This window comes from Schistocerca piceifrons, chromosome 1 (assembly GCF_021461385.2).
Source record: "Schistocerca piceifrons isolate TAMUIC-IGC-003096 chromosome 1, iqSchPice1.1, whole genome shotgun sequence".
Classification (NCBI taxonomy): Eukaryota; Metazoa; Arthropoda; class Insecta; order Orthoptera; family Acrididae; genus Schistocerca; species Schistocerca piceifrons.
Genome location: NC_060138.1, coordinates 1,079,498,543 through 1,079,514,701, shown reverse-complemented (window position 1 = coordinate 1,079,514,701; position 16,159 = coordinate 1,079,498,543). Strand labels below are relative to the sequence as shown.

At 44.9% G+C, this 16,159-nt stretch overlaps 1 protein-coding gene across 1 annotated transcript in view; it reads left to right on the top strand.

Annotated features, from left to right (window-relative positions):
* Positions 1–15,864, top strand: part of LOC124777794 (acid sphingomyelinase-like phosphodiesterase 3a) — a 573,663-nt gene extending 557,799 nt beyond the window's left edge. The window contains exon 10 of the mRNA XM_047253312.1: positions 15,579–15,864. Coding sequence (XP_047109268.1) covers positions 15,579–15,864 — 286 coding nt within the window. The remainder of the gene's footprint in view (positions 1–15,578) is intronic.
* Positions 15,865–16,159: the final 295 nt, after the last annotated feature.

Genomic DNA, 16,159 nt, shown 5'->3' with positions numbered 1-16,159 from the left:
CAGTTCCAGACTGAAGCGCCTAGAACCACTCGGCCACTCAACCCGGCACACCACCGGTACCTCTAACACCCAGTAGCACGTCCTCTTGCATTGATGCATGCCTGTATTCTTCGTGGCATACTATACACAAGTTCATCAAGGCACTGTTGGTCAAGATTGTCCCACTCCTCAACGGTGATTCTGCGTAGGTCCCTCAGACTGGTCGGTGGGTTACGTCGTCCAGAAACAACCTTTTCAATCTATCCCAGGCATGTTCGATAGGGTTTATTTCTGGACAAAATGCTGGCCACTCTAGTCAAGCGATGGCATTATCCTGAAGGAAGTCATTCACATGATGTGAACGATGGGGGCGGGAATTGTCGTCTATGAAGACGAATGCCTCGCTAATATTCTATCGATATGGTTGCACTATCTGTCGGAGGAAGGCATTCACGTATCGTACATCCAGTACGGCGCCTTGCATGACCACCAGTGGCGTACGTCGGCCCCACGTAATGCCACCCCAAAGCAGTGGGGAACCTCCACCTTGTTCCACTCGCTGGACAGTGTGTCTAAGGCGTTCAGCCTGACCGGGTTGCTTCCAGACAGAAGATTTTCTGGTAGAAGGCATATGTGACACTCATCGGTGAAGAGATCGTGATGCCAGTTCTAAGCGGTTCATTCGACATGTTGTTGGGCCCATGTGTGCCACGCTGCATTGTGTCGTGGTTGCAAAGATGGAGATCGCTATGGAAGTTGGAAGTGAAGTTGCTCATCATGCAGCTGGTTGTGCACAGTTTGAGTCGTAACACGACGTCTTGTGGCTGCACGAAAAGAGTTATTCAACATGGTGGCGTTGCTATCAGGGTTCCACCGAGCCAAAATCCTTAGGTAGTGGTCATTCACTGCAAAAGTGGCTCTTGGGCGGCCTGAGCGAAGCATGTCGTCGACAGTTCCTGTCTCTCTGTATCTCCTCCATGTCCTAACTACATCGCTTTGGTTCACTCTGAGACGCCTGGACACTTCCCTTGTTGAGAGCCCTTCCTGGGACAAAGTAACAATGCGGATGCTATCGAACCGCGGTGTTGACAGTCTAGGCATGGCTGAACTACAGACAATACGAGCCGTGTACCTACTTCCTGGTGGAATGACTGGAATTGATCGGCTGTCGGACCCCCTCTGTCTAATAGGGGCTGCTCATGCATGGTTGTTTACATCTTTGGGCGGGTTTAGTGACATCTCTGAACAGTCAAAGGGACTGTGTCTGTGATACAATATCCACAGTCAATGTCTGTCTTCTGGAGTTATGGGAACAGGGATGTTGCAAAACTTTTTTTAATATGTGTACAACTATTTTCGGTCATGAATCGCATTTGCACTTTATTTTGACTATCGGTTTCACCATTAGTTACCCTCATATAACTTCTTCCCATTGCTCAATACAAGTCTGTGTCTCGCTCTTAATTTTTTCTTTTCGTAATGTACGTTGGGACGTATTCAAGCTATACTGAAAATATTCCAATACACACATACGAAAAAAAAGTATTGCGACATAAACGAAAGTTGGTAAACGTGTTACTACATCTGAAAGATTGTGTCTATTGAAATTTCACGCCAGTCGCATAAGACTGGCTGTAGTAGCGCCTCCATGAGGAGGCAAATCAGGTATCTTTTAAATACACGCAGTAACGATCTTGAACGTCAGTTTCCTTTGAGATTGGACTTGGTGAGCTAACGTTAGTCGAGAATGCCTTTAAGGTGACAAAGACACCTTACCAACAACTCATTCAGTTTGAGCGAGGTTGTGTAATAGGGCTGCGATAGGCTAGGTTTCGCTTCTACAGCGTTACAGGAAGTCTTGTCGGGAATGTACACTACGTGATCAAAAGTATCATGAAACCAGGCTTGAAATGAAAGTTCGTGGCGCCCTCGATAGGTAATGCTGGAATCCAATATGGTGACGGCCCACCCTTAGCCTTGATGACAGCTTCCGCTCTCGCAGGCATACTTTCAATCAAGTGGTGGAAGGTGTCTTGGGGAATGGAAGCCCATTCTTCACGAGGAGTGGTATTGATGTCGGTTGGTGAGGCCTGGCACGAAGTCGGCGTTCTAAACATCCTAAAGATTTTCTGCAGGATTCAGTTTAGGACTCTGTGCTGGCCTGTCCATTACGGGGGGTTTTATTGTCGTGTAACCACTGCGCCACAGGTCGTGCATTATGAACGAGTGCTCGATCTTGTTGAACGATGCAATCGCCATCCCCGAATTGCTTTTCAACAGTGGGAAGCAAGAACGTTCTTAGAACATCAATGTAGGCCTGTGCTGTGATAGTGCCATGCAAAACAACAAGAGGTGCAAGCCTTCTCCATGAAAAACACGACCACACTGTAACACCACCGCCTCCGAATTTTACTGTTGCCGATTCACACGTTGGCAGATAACGTTCACCGGGCATCTGCCAAATCCGCACCCAACCACATTGTGTATTGTGTTTCGTCACTAAAAAAATGGTTCAAATGGCTCTGAGCACTATGGGACTTAACAGCTGTGGTCATCAGTCCCCTAGTGGACCTAGGGATGTTTAGGAGTGTGGAAATCTCGCGTACAGATGTATGAAGAAGTGACACCCAGTCACCACTACTTAAACCTAACTAACCTAAGGACATCACAAACATCCATGCCCGAGACAGGATTCGAACCTGCGACCGTAGCAGTCGCGCGGTTCCGGACTGGGCGCCTAGAACCGCTCGGCCACCGCGGCCGGCTGTTTCGTCACTACACACAACTTTTGTCCACTGTTCAATCGTCCAATGTTTACGCTCTTTACACTAAGCGAGGCGTCGTTTGGCATTTACCGACGTGACGTGTGGCTTATGAGCAGCCGCTCGACCACAGAATCCTTTTATCACCTCCCGCCTAACTGTCGTAGTACTTGCAGTGGATACTGATGCAGTATGGAATTCCTGTGTGACGGTCTGCATTGATGTCTGCCTATTATACGCTACGACCCTTTTCATTGTCGGCGGTCTCTGTCAGTGAAGACGAGATCGGCGTGTACGCTTGTGTGCTGTACGTGTCCCTTCAGGTTTCCACGTCACCATCACATCGGAAATAGTGGACCTAGGGATGTTTAGGAGTGTGGAAATCTCGCGTACAGATGTATGAAGAAGTGACACCCAATCACCTGGCCACGTTCAAAATCCGTGAGTCCCGCAGAACGCCCCATTCTCTTCTTTCACGAGTCTAATTAGCGAGGACGCTAATATGGAGTACCTGGAAGTAGATGGCGTAAAGGAAACATTATCGCTAACAGAAATTAGAGTAGGGGTTCAGGTGTAACTATATGTTAGCAAAAATGAAAATCGTAAATTTTCGTTATCAAGGTTTATTTTTAATCTAAGTATGACTTCATGGCATTAAAATGTTAACAAAATTACATACTGGATGGTAAAATATTGATAATGGGTGTTCACAACAGTGAAGCGAAATTCCTAACTATTATAAGGTCCTTTAATGGTAAGATGGTTGATGACATTGTCTGAGAAGTCGATAAAAATACAAACAAATTGGGGCCAAAGAATAAATTATGCAAATATGCACAATGAAGATATGCAAAATTGAATGAGGGTCGGTAAAGAGCAATCAAAAAGAAGTACACAATTAAGACAATTAATAACTCTACAGTGGCTGATCAGTACTTTTCGTTAGATTCGACATCTTGCATATGTTTGACTACAGATCATGGTTGAATGCACGAAAATTAGGAGAGATGGAGACAACTGCAGTTCTAAGTATCAACTGAAATCACTGGAACAGCATGAGCGCGCGTGATTGCCTTGCGTCGACGGTGACAGTGGCGGCTGACAGCACGAGGTGTCAGACTGAGAAACAGTTCTTTGTAAATCTCTCTCTGCTGTTAAACACCCGCTACGGTCGCAGGTTCGAATCCTGCCTCGGGCATGGATGTGTGTGATGTCCTTAGGTTAGTTTGGTTTAATTACACTCCTGGAAATGGAAAAAAGAACACATTGACACCGGTGTGTCAGACCCACCATACTTTCTCCGGACACTGCGAGAGGGCTGTACAAGCAATGATCACACGCACGGCACAGCGGACACACCAGGAACCGCGGCGTCGGCCGTCGAATGGCGCTAGCTGCGCAGCATTTGTGCACCGCCGCCGTCAGTGTCAGCCAGTTTGCCGTGGCATACGGAGCTCCATCGCAGCCTTTAACACTGGTAGCATGCCGCGACAGCATGTACGTGAACCGTATGTGCAGTTGACGGACTTTGAGCGAGGGCGTATAGTGGGCATGCGGGAGGCCGGGTGGACGTACCGCCGAGTTGCTCAACACGTGGTCGGCGGAAGGTGCACGTGCCCGTCGACCTGGGACCGGGCCGCAGCGACGCACGGATGCACGCCAAGACCGTAGGATCCTACGCAGTGCCGTAGGGGACCGCACCGCCACTTCCCAGCAAATTAGGGACACTGTTGCTCCTGGGGTATCGGCGAGGACCATTCGCAACCGTCTCCATGAAGCTGGGCTATGGTCCCGCACACCGTTAGGCCGTCTTCCGCTCACGCCCCAACATCGTGCAGCCCGCCTCCAGTGGTGTCGCGACAGGCGTGAATGGAGGGACGAATGGAGACGTGCCGTCTTCAGCGATGAGAGTCGCTTCTGCCTTGGTGCCAATGATGGTCGTATGCGTGTTTGGCGCCGTGCAGGTGAGCGCCACAATCAGGACTGCATACGACCGAGGCACACAGGGCCAACACCCGGCATCATGGTGTGGGGAGCGATCTCCTACACTGGCCGTACACCACTGATGATCGTCGAGGGGACACTGAATAGTGCACGGTACATCCAAACCGTCATCGAACCCATCGTTCTACCATTCCTAGACCGGCAAGGGAACTTGCTGTTCCAACAGGACAATGCACGTCCGCATGTATCCCGTGCCACCCAACGTGCTCTAGAAGGTGTAAGTCAACTACCCTGGCCAGCAAGATCTCCGGATCTGTCCCCCATTGAGCATGTTTGGGACTGGATGAAGCGTCGTCTCACGCGGTCTGCACGTCCAGCACGAACGCTGGTCCAACTGAGGCGCCAGGTGGAAATGGCATGGCAAGCCGTTCCACAGGACTACATCCAGCATCTCTACGATCGTCTCCATGGGAGAATAGCAGCGTGCATTGCTGCGAAAAGTGGATATACACTGTACTAGTGCCGACATTGTGCATGCTCTGTTGCCTGTGTCTATGTGCCTGTGGTTCTGTCAGTGTGATCATGTGATGTATCTGACCCCAGGAATGTGTCAATATAGTTTCCCTTTCCTGGGACAATGAATTCACGGTGTTCTTATTTCAATTTCCAGGAGTGTAGTTCTAAGTTCTGGGTGGCTGATGACCACAGAAGTTAAGTCGCATAGTGCTTAGAGCCATTTGAACCATTTTTTAAACACCAGCCTGATAAATTTCCTATCTCTTTAGTGAAGCCGAGACTCATATTTATTCAATAACTAAGTTAAGTGGCATGGTACACGACATTTGGCTGGAATAGCATGTACGTTCAAATCACTCGCAAGCGTTAACTGACAGTGCTTGGTGCAATTCTCCATACTAGGAGACTTTGCTGTTAAACTCCTTACGACTAGCCTGAGAACGAGTGTTCACATAATGACTCTCGCAATCGTCTCAGTATGGTGTGAGTCGCCTTGCTCAAACACTTGACCATTTTCTGCAAGAGACGAAGCCAATTACTCTATCTGCAATTTGCCTATATCAAAGCTGGTGGCCACGCGTTTTCTTTCTGCCCAGTCAGAGTGTTCGTACTTGTTATGTCTCCACACACTAGAGATTTTTGTAGTACTGTGATAATCAGCTTTTCCTTTCATGTGAGTTTTAACGCAGGTGGCTACAGTGAGTCACCAGCGTTTTGAGCTGGGGCTCTCCAGACGTTTATCTGTGATCTCCAGCCATGTCCCTATAGAAAGCCTTCTAAAGAGTCTCCGTTAAAAACAGGGACCAGAGCAGCTTTTGCCGGCGGCCTACACAGTGGCTGTGGCGTCTCATTGTATCCGCTAGGTGTCCCGTGGCGAGGGTTTTAGCTGCATGAGACGGCATGCCATTGTAAAACTCTCCTTTCCCTCAGAACTGTGTCTCAAGCAGGAAATTATTTGCATGTAATTACTAGTGTGAGTGTTAGTGGCTTATATTCACGAAATGTCATTTTGTTTATTCACTTCGCTTTGCTTATCAATAAAATTCATACATTTTCACGTAGCTATGTCGTGTGAGATATCGAATTAACCAGAACTGTTTCAGGAATTTAATGTAAGATGTGTTATTTGTTTAACACCTTACAACAAATATAACAGTAAGTATGACCATTAACAAAATGATTGGCACTTCACCATGAAGCTGATATACATAGCTAAACATAATGTAAAAATAAATTTTTTATAATGAATAATTTCTTTTAACTTGTGTGATGAAGAGTACATAGCTCACACAGTGTACATGACATCGTACTTTGCAATGGGATTGCTGCAGCTTGATTAACAGGCTATCCAGCATTCATTGTGTTCACCTGTAAGCATGTACAGCTGCACTGGACAGCATGTTGAGCAAGCACACAGGCTACTGGCTTTCTTTCAATTCTTCCACCAAGACAATGGTTCTTAAAATAGCCTCGCCTCGCACCCAATGTGACTCCTTTGCAATAAATTATAAATCGGCAGCTTCCATTTCCATCACCTTTTCTGGTTTCAGTTACTAAGGATGAATGGGTTGTCATCACTCCAGAGATATTCGGACATCTCATTGAAAATATCCCCAGCAGAGTTCAAGTCGCCATATAGACGAAGGGCGAACAGAGCCTATATGAATCTCTGAGTGGACAGGTCCATTTTAAGAACCATTTTCTTGGTGTAAGAACTGTCTGTGTACCAGCTCACCATGCTGTCCAGTGGAGCTATATATACTTATGGGTGTACACAGCAAATGCTGGACAGCCTGCTAGTCATTGTGTCTGGATACTTTCTATCAGATATTGTATACCCAGTTTGTCAATACACTGGTGACAATACGAGTTTCTAAGTTAAAACAGTCAGCAAACAAAATCGAATATTCACTATAAATATCTTGGTAGTTTTCAAACGCTCTAAAAACGCCATTTAAATAGATCCAAGCGCACATCATCATATTAAACAGTAAAACGCTAAAATACTAAAATGTCGGACATTTTGGTCGTGTTGGAATGGCCATATTCAGGGCGTAACTACATATTTATTACTGTAAAAACAGTGTTCACAGAAAGGAAGTTGGTTTCCTGCACAGCATGTGCCACTATCAGCGTCTTACCTACTACGGCAGCACACAATGGCCACCTGGTGACAGCAACAACTGTTAAGGACCCATATCTACCTGCGAGCCAGAATGTGCACATTTTCTACTCACAAACTGCCTATTGGCTCCTGTCTCGGGTTCTTCGGCCGACGTTCTTCTAATGATTTTTCTGACGTTTCGCCAGCACGAGTGGCTGGTATTGTCAAACCTTCACCCTCCATTGCCGATGGTGAAGTGGAGCCGAGCTCGTGGCCGCAGACAATATGTACCTGGCGCTTCAAAGTCCGAGGGCTTCTCCGCGGTCATTTCCGGTGCGGTTCTCCTCTTGCTACCTGCGACGGTCGTTCGCTGCAGTACGGGAAGCCAGGATCCGTTTACCTTAAGGCTTTCCTCTTCAAAAAATTGTTGAAACCGTTCGCGTGTTTTTGTATTTCTACAGCTTCTCGGAACAAGCGCGTGTGATAGTGCTTCTCTACAGCCAGAACTTCCGTGTCAGCGAATTTTATTACGTGGTCGGTCTCATTCAGTGCGTGCTCTGCCAAGGCCGATTTCTCCACCTGCACTGAATGAGGCCGACCACGTAATAAAATTCGCCGACACGGAAGTTCTGGCTGTAGAGAAGCACATGCGCTTGTTCAGAGAAGCTGTAGAAATACAAAAACACGCGAACAGTTTCAACAAGAAAGAGGAAAGCCTTAAGGTAAACGGATCCTGGCTTCCCGTACTGCAGCGAACGACCGTCGCAGGTAGCTAGAGGAGAACCGCACCGGAAACGACCGCGGAGAAGCCCTCGGACGTTGGCGCGCCAGGTAAATATAGTCTGCGGCCGCGAGCTCGGCTCCAGTTCACCACCGGCAACGGAGGGTGAAGGTTCGACAATGCCAGCCACTCGTGCTGGCGAAACGTCAGAAAAATCATTAGATGAACGTCGGCCGAAGAACCCGAGACAGAAGCCAATAGGCAGTTTGTCAACAAGTGGCCACGAAAGTCATAACAATTTTGTATTTTCTACTCACTTCCAAAGTGTCGGTTGGCAACGTGCTGCGTTGCCAGAATGAAGGTGCACACTCTGCAATTCCTTTCGAACGATTTTAAGCAAAGTGGTTGATAAAAAAAATTTTCTTATAGCTTTGTATGCCAGCTTCATGGTGAAGTGCCCATCATTTCGTTAATGATGAAGTTTCAGATTTTGCGTTTAACTGAGAAACTGTGCCAAATTCGAAAACTTTCAAGGAAAAATAGGGGATGCAATGATTTTGCATTAGCAACATGCTGCATTACCTATTGGTGAGTATGAAATTTAGGTAACATAATGAATTTCACTTCATATTTGGAAGCAGGTCTCTATCCGTCACCACCCTCGATAAAACTGATTTTATGTAGTACACTCTTCTGCTATCGCGCTTCCACCAATAGTGCCAGAACTAAATATTCATAACATCACTCATATTTCATATATGGTTTGGGGTATTGTAGAGAGTTTTTGGGAAGTGATAGCATACAAACAGGAGAGTATTTTGTTCTCTGTGTAATATGCAAAACTTTATTATCTGCTGTTTTATTTAACACATTACAGATTTTTCAATGAAACAATGCCATTTTGATGGTGATTTATAACTGCTCAAACGAGAAATGCCGTGGGTTTTCCTACAACATAAGTGAAGATTTTACATGTTTGCTTTTTGACCGAGGATGTGCTTTTCATAAGGTCAGTCTCTCACTTATAAAACAATTGTTTCATGATTTTGTCGCAGATGCATCTGCTAAACTTGTTTCTGAGGTGAAATTGTGTAAACTCCTCTGTATTTTTGCACTAAGAAGTAGATTTTAACATTTCAACTGTTTTACTCAAAATTCACCACTGATGACACTTTCCTGAACATTAAAAACGGTTAACAATTCAGATTACAGTAAATCGTTTCTTTTGTTGCATTTTCAAAGGATTTCTGTAAGCTGGTGTGTTTGTAATAATGAGCAGTTGGTGCTAGAACGTACCTAAGCACTTCACTTTTGTTCTAGTTACCAGTGCTCTGAGAAAAATTAGAACAATTCACTGTTTCTATCCCCATTCAGAAAAAAATAATTCAGCTGCTTCACCTCAAATATCTTTTGATAACCTAATCATACGGTCTAACAGCTCATAAATGGAATTATACACGCTGTTGTGCGTAGAACTATTCTCCTTTTTGGCTCTGGAATAGGAGTTCCTGTAGAGACAATATATTTTATAATTTTGAAGCTGTGGTCACTCTGACGACTTTCAGAATTGTTTTGAGATAGATGATCAGTATCTTTGATGAACTGTAAGATGTCTGAGGTATATAAGTTTAGTATCTCACTCATAGAACTGAAACGATGGTGTGCTATTTGGTGCTAATTTTTTTCATATTTCTCTGGTCATTGAGGTGTGGAAAGAAATTTCTTTGTTGAGTTTCAGTACTACATGATAATTATTATAAACAAACTGGGTTACATGATTCCTAAGAAGTTGCAACAAATGGAACGTTTTAATTGTCCCAGATTTCTTACTTTCTTCTTTAAACAAATGTCATAAGTAGCGCAGTTCGACTAAAAACCTAAAGTTTTCTGGATGCAGTGTTAAAATTTGCTATGTTTGCAAGAGTACAGCAGTGTTTACACAATGTTGCATCGTTAACATACTCGTACAGACACAGTTGTGCAGAATCCTGAAACTGAGATACTGTGGACAAGTCAGGTCAATAGCTTACGAGAAAGCACATCCTTGGTATAAAAATTAACGTTGTTGCAAACCCCACAACATGTATCGTTTACCAGATATCGATAACCATTAAATATTACACTGTCTGAGTGAAAAAAGTTGTTATGTGTTGAATAAAACAATAGATATTGAAGTTTTTCATATTGAACGTATGGCAAAATAATCTCCTGTTTGTCTACTATTATTTGCCAGAAAACTCGTTCCTGTGTCTCAAACTGTTTATGTAATACGTGTGGTGTTATGAATATTTTATTCTAGCTTTATTGCTCAGAAAATATTGTGAATGTCCATGAAGGAAGACATCGTTAAAAAGTTTAATTAATGCGAAGTTATGAATGAAAGCCTACACCCAATAAATATTTATCTTCCAGAATGAGATTTTCACTCTGCAGCGGAATGTCTGCTGATATGAAATATCCTAGCAGATTATAACTGTGTGCCGGACCGAGACTCGAACTCGGGACCTTTGCCTTACGCCGGCAAGTGCCCTAGAAACTGAGCTACCCAAGCACCACTCATGCCCCGTCCTCACAGCTTCACTTCTGCCAGTACCTCGTCTCCTACCTTCCAAACTTTGCAGAAGCTCTCCTGTGAACCATGACAACTAGCACGCCTGAAAGAAAGGATGTTGCGGAGACATGGCTTACCTATAGCCTGGGGGATGTTTCCAGAATGAGATTTTAACTCTGCAGCGGATTGTGTCCTGATAGGAAACTTCCTGGCAGATTAAAACTCCTGAGCTTCTGTAAAGTTTGGAAGATAGGAGACGGGGTACTGGCAGAAGTGAAGCTGTGAGGACGGGGCATGAGTCGTGCTTGGGTAGCTCATTTGGCAGAGCACTTGCCCGCGAAAGGCAAACGTTCCGAGTTCGAGTCTCGGTCTGGCACACAGTTTTAATCCACCAGGAAGTTTCAGATATTTATCTTAGTGTATACATTATCGAAACATAACACGAGCATTACTGCATGACTGTAAGTATGTCTTAGATACTGTAAGGTGACACCAACAATTAAATTTCAAGTCCATGTAAGAATCGCCAAAATCAAGGAGTAGTACTGTAATATAAGGGGCAATCAAAAAGTTTCCATACGAAGGCAGTGCATCTCAGAGTCGGTATGCCATCAGGCAAAATCGCCGTGAGCTTCGAGGCAACTATCCAAGTGATGCGCTGAAAATACTCATTAGGTAAAACACAATGTCCCGCTACGTGAAGAAGTCCATAACCGCCTGCTGCACGGGATCAACCAGCGAATTGTGTCGAATCACCAGTAGCACAAAAGTACGTGCACCATTTCACAGTGGTAGTTTTCGGCAGACGTAATGCCCCATACACATTCTTCGTTCTCTGATGGATATCTATCGCTATTTGCCTCTCAGCAGCCAAGAAAAGAATAACAGCATACTGGCCCTGTTTGGACGCATTATGTGATTACTTCGCTATAGTCCACGTTTCCGGATTTACACCACGCACATGGGAAAATCCGAATGCTATACTAAACCCTTGCATAATTATGGATCGCAGCCGCACTAAATTGTATATACGCTGCTGCAACTTCCTCAAATTGATACTTTTTGGTCGCCCCTTATAGATAATTGGTGTAACACTGTCTCTCATTCTATTATTTTTTTATATGGGTATATGGGGCATATGTACATCCGCAGTAAATTATCTGATATTTGGAAAGGGGGTGGGTGGGTGGCGAGAGCCTGGATACTTTTTTGGTTCTGAGGTTGATAGCTGATGTTAGCTATATCAGTATATTTCCTTCTTTTACGTCTAGACCATTGTGTTTTCAACTTACCATGTTGTGTGATGACATATTGTGCCTGATAGTAGCCATAATTATGAATGTGTTACACAGCTTATATAATGTTAAAAGAGTTTTAGAGTTGAAAGAAAGACTGACTTTTATTTTCTATTTTACGTATTTTACATAAGATGCTTTATAATATTTTAAGTATCTTATGTACATATATTTTACGTTTTGACCTTGTAATCTTTATATCTTCAATTATGCTCCATCCTTGTGTTATCTTTGTTTTCCATGATGCTTGACCATCATATTGTGATTACATGTGTTTCTGTTGTTAAGTACTTTAAGCCGGTTTAATGTCTTCCTTTGGGTATTAGTGATTAGCGCCTACATTTCAGACAATTATTGTGTTCAGAATTCTTCTACTTTACTTCATTTATGTACCTGGGGTTTTCGAAAAATGTATGATACGTAATGTTGGTTTTATAATTGCATATTTGACGTAAGTATCATATGAATGTTGTTTTCGTAATGTTATGATCTTGCAGGTCCTGTTGGTCACTGTATTTTACCGCAATGTTCGTTTCGTTTTTGTACAGCACCGTGAACATGGTCCTGGACTGAAACCAGTAGGTAAACTGCATTAAAGACAGCATTTGTGTTAAACTTTTCCTACAGTGTGTGTAAAGCTGACGGCAATGTATGGGGAGAACCATTTCCAGTAATGTGTCAAATGAAATCGTATTTCTTCAGGCAGCCGACATTTCGACTCCTCTGCTGGGATCTTCTTCGGGATCTTGTGGTGTTTACAGCAGATTAGGCACTGTCATGGTGCTTGTACTGGAGATGTTGGATTACAGGGTATAAAGCCTTGGGCTTACATTGGTGGGCCGTCACCATTGGATATTAAGAGAAGTGTCCCTGCGCTAATGCCGAAGAAGGGGTTTATTGGATAAAAGTCCTGTGGGTGCCATTGGTGGGCCAGTGTCGCTGGTTAGAGAGAGATTTTTTCCGCTCTTTTGCTGGAGAAGAGTTATTGGTTAAAATTCCTCCTGCTGCTATTGGTAGGCCCAATATCATTGGCTAGAGGCGAAACGGACAGAGCATGAGAGGGTGAATGTTCATCCAAAATATTATTGTCTGCGGAGGCGGCTTCCAGGGCGTCGTTCGTAGAACTGCCACACGCTGCTGTATGCATGAAATCGGCGGCAGAGGAACATCACGAGAAATGTGGCCTTGACACAGATTACAATGACATTCGTGTACTGCCTAAGGAAACCAACATTTGCAGAAGAAAAGTTCGAGAAACGAATGACATTTCTCAGAAAGCATGTAACTTCAATAGAGAGGACGGCTATAGGTTTCCGGCATCCTGGCTCCCAGCTATCAGAGAAGTGAATACGCGGCCGCTATGAACGATCAATACAAACAACGCCCTGGAAGCCACCTCTACGGACACTTATAATTTGTATAGTTTGGATGAAAATTTCCTCTGCCGGTTTCGCTTCTGGCCAATGATATGGGCCCACCAACAGCAGCAGGAGGAATTTTAACCAGGAATTCTTTTCCAACATAAGTGCGAGAAAAATTCCTTTCTAACCAAAGACGTTGGCCCACCAATGGTAGCCACAGTAGTTGAAGCCAGTAACCCCCTTCTTCAACCTTAGTGCGAACAAACCTCACTAATTATGCAGTGACGACGGCACACACCAATGTCAGCCCAGGGTTCTTGTGATGAACGTGTGAGGTTGCAACAGATTAATCTGAGATGTACGTTTTACCTTGTGGCTCCTGCAAGATGCAATTTCCACCCCCACACTATTACAGAAGTCAGACAGACGCTCCTAACGTTCTAAAGAGAAATGCCTGAAAAACATTCAGCAATAAATAACTTCTGGAGTCGTCCACTGTAAGAAAATGACACAAAAATTCATAAAATTTCTTATGTAACTGGTGGGATACTTGGGTACTGGAGTAGTGCTAGTTAGTGTAAGAAAAACATGAAACTAACGAAAATTATTATTTATTTTGCAAAAATTCTGCGAAATCACAATGGCACTTTTAGTTATGAACTGAACACATTATTTCCTGGTTCTTTTCGGAATGTGAAGTTACCTCTCAAGGATAGGATTCGTTAATGAAATTTCTGTACAAAGTTTAAGAGAGCTGCACCTACTCAACTTGAATAATTATCCGTTAGAATGTTGCTAGGTACGGCTGAGGCAGTGGCATGTGAAATGCAGTGAAGTGTACTGTTGTGGAGGAAATATGAGTCTCGTAAGGGCTGTTGTGCACAATACCGTAAGCTGCGATGACTGCTGTCTGCGCCGCTCGCTGCTGACAAATAAGGTAACTCTGGTTCCATCTGGACTGACCTTCGCCAATCAAACTCTCCCTTCGCCTTGATGAAGTCAAGGACACCTATTCACCCCTAGTCTAACTATTGGCATGGTACACTGGTCAGATAACCAGTCTACCGCGATGCCACTCAAAATTCGCTCTCAGGCGTTTAACTATAACTCCATCCGTTCACACCGCACAATAAGTGTGGCGGCCAACACAGTGAACAATGCTTAATCGCAAGGACTCATAGAGTCACACTTCGATTCGCTCTCGACACAGGTGCTCTCCCAGTGAAGTACTGAGGAGAGTCTTGTTCCTCGCTCTTTGAGTACACGTACGAGCGCGCATGCTCTCGTTACTTGTCCTCGTTCCAAGAGCGATATTGGAATGGCCCCTCTCCACGCCCGACGTGGACATCCATTGTTCTTTCAGCTCAAGGCGTCAGAAATATCGTCTGCCAATCAGCAATGCTCTTCTAAAACGGGAAAATGACGTTTCATTTAAGGCGACCAATCCCGAAATCTGTAGTATCGGCGTTTGGCGTTTGCTGTCTCCCCGTGAAAATCTCTGCAACTGCGTGCTCTGTGTAAAGAATGCGTAGGCTGGTCGCTCCCACACAATGTAGCGGACTTTGCTTTTAAGCTGAACACGGGGTCGTCCTTTCCCTTGGGCAAACGGTGTCTGCTCTACGAACTAAACGCTTCTGTGACTGTCGTGTCTGGAATGTATGTGAGTACGCCACCCTCGAGTATTTCAACCACGGTGCGCACTTGCGATTTATTAGTTATTTGCATACCGTTTACATGAATTCATACAACATTGACTTTATCTCATCGAGTTTAGGGTCGAATGAAGCGTCTTGATGTGTGGAATATGATTGTGAGGGCGGAATATGTAAGCAATGAAGGTCAGGAAACCAAGACGTCTTACATTCTTTGCCCACTAATCCAACTTCTCCAGTACAAGCACAGGAAAGTCTTCTTTATAAGAAAAGGTGACACCACCAGATCTTGAAGAAGATTCCAGCAGAGGGGTCGAAATGCCAACTCTTTGAATAAATATAACGCAGCCTAACAACCCAGAAGAGTTCAACATCAGTGACAATGGCCACGAAAGACTGCAGACTTACATAATGTATGAAGTGTTGGACTGTGTTCGCACAAAAACGTATAATTTTTTTTCCGTCAGCCCCAGTTCTGTCAAGTTTCGCTCCTTGGTACGATTTTTGGTCCCTCTTTTCCATCTACTGGCAATAAATTAGAGTAGTTATCGCAGCAACAGTTGATTTATCGTCCAACATCTCGAACCACAGTATTACTGCAAAATATTATTGACAGTGTAATTGAAGATATTATTGCGCAGCCTAGGGCGAACTTCAGAATTTTTGCACTGTGCAGTGTTACTGTCCGTCTAGGGGCCGCTTTATAGTGACGCCGTTCCGCAGGTACGACAGGGCGGCATCGGTGAGGTATACTGGCGCCGGCGGCGGCGGCGCGTGGTGCGACTCGGCGTGCGCGCACGCGCACTTCTGCTCGGCGACCAAGCTGGAGCGCGCTGCGCTGCGCCGCTGCCTCGCTGTGGCCGCCAGCTCGCTGCACTCTGCGGCGGGGGTTCCCCGGCCACCAGCCGCGTCAGTTGCTCTGGCGGCCGCAGTGCTGGCAGTGGCGCTGCTGCTGTGCGTGTCCGACACGCCATCGTGACACCGGGAGCACGTGATGCAAGCCGCTTGAAGCACGCGGAGGCCTCGGATCATCCAGTGCTACTGGATGACTACTTCCGCAGTGCTCGTTCAACCGACGGAGTTAATAAGAAGACTGGAAGAGTTACAGCGCTACGAAATATGTGCACCTGAAACTGTGCCCATGTAGACGGCTTTACATGCGAACTTAACCTCCAGAAGTCGAACATTAATATAACTCTCCCATCGCCTTGTGAACAAAACATCTCTACATTAAATTTATGGTCGAAAATTTTTCATCATTAACTTCACATGTT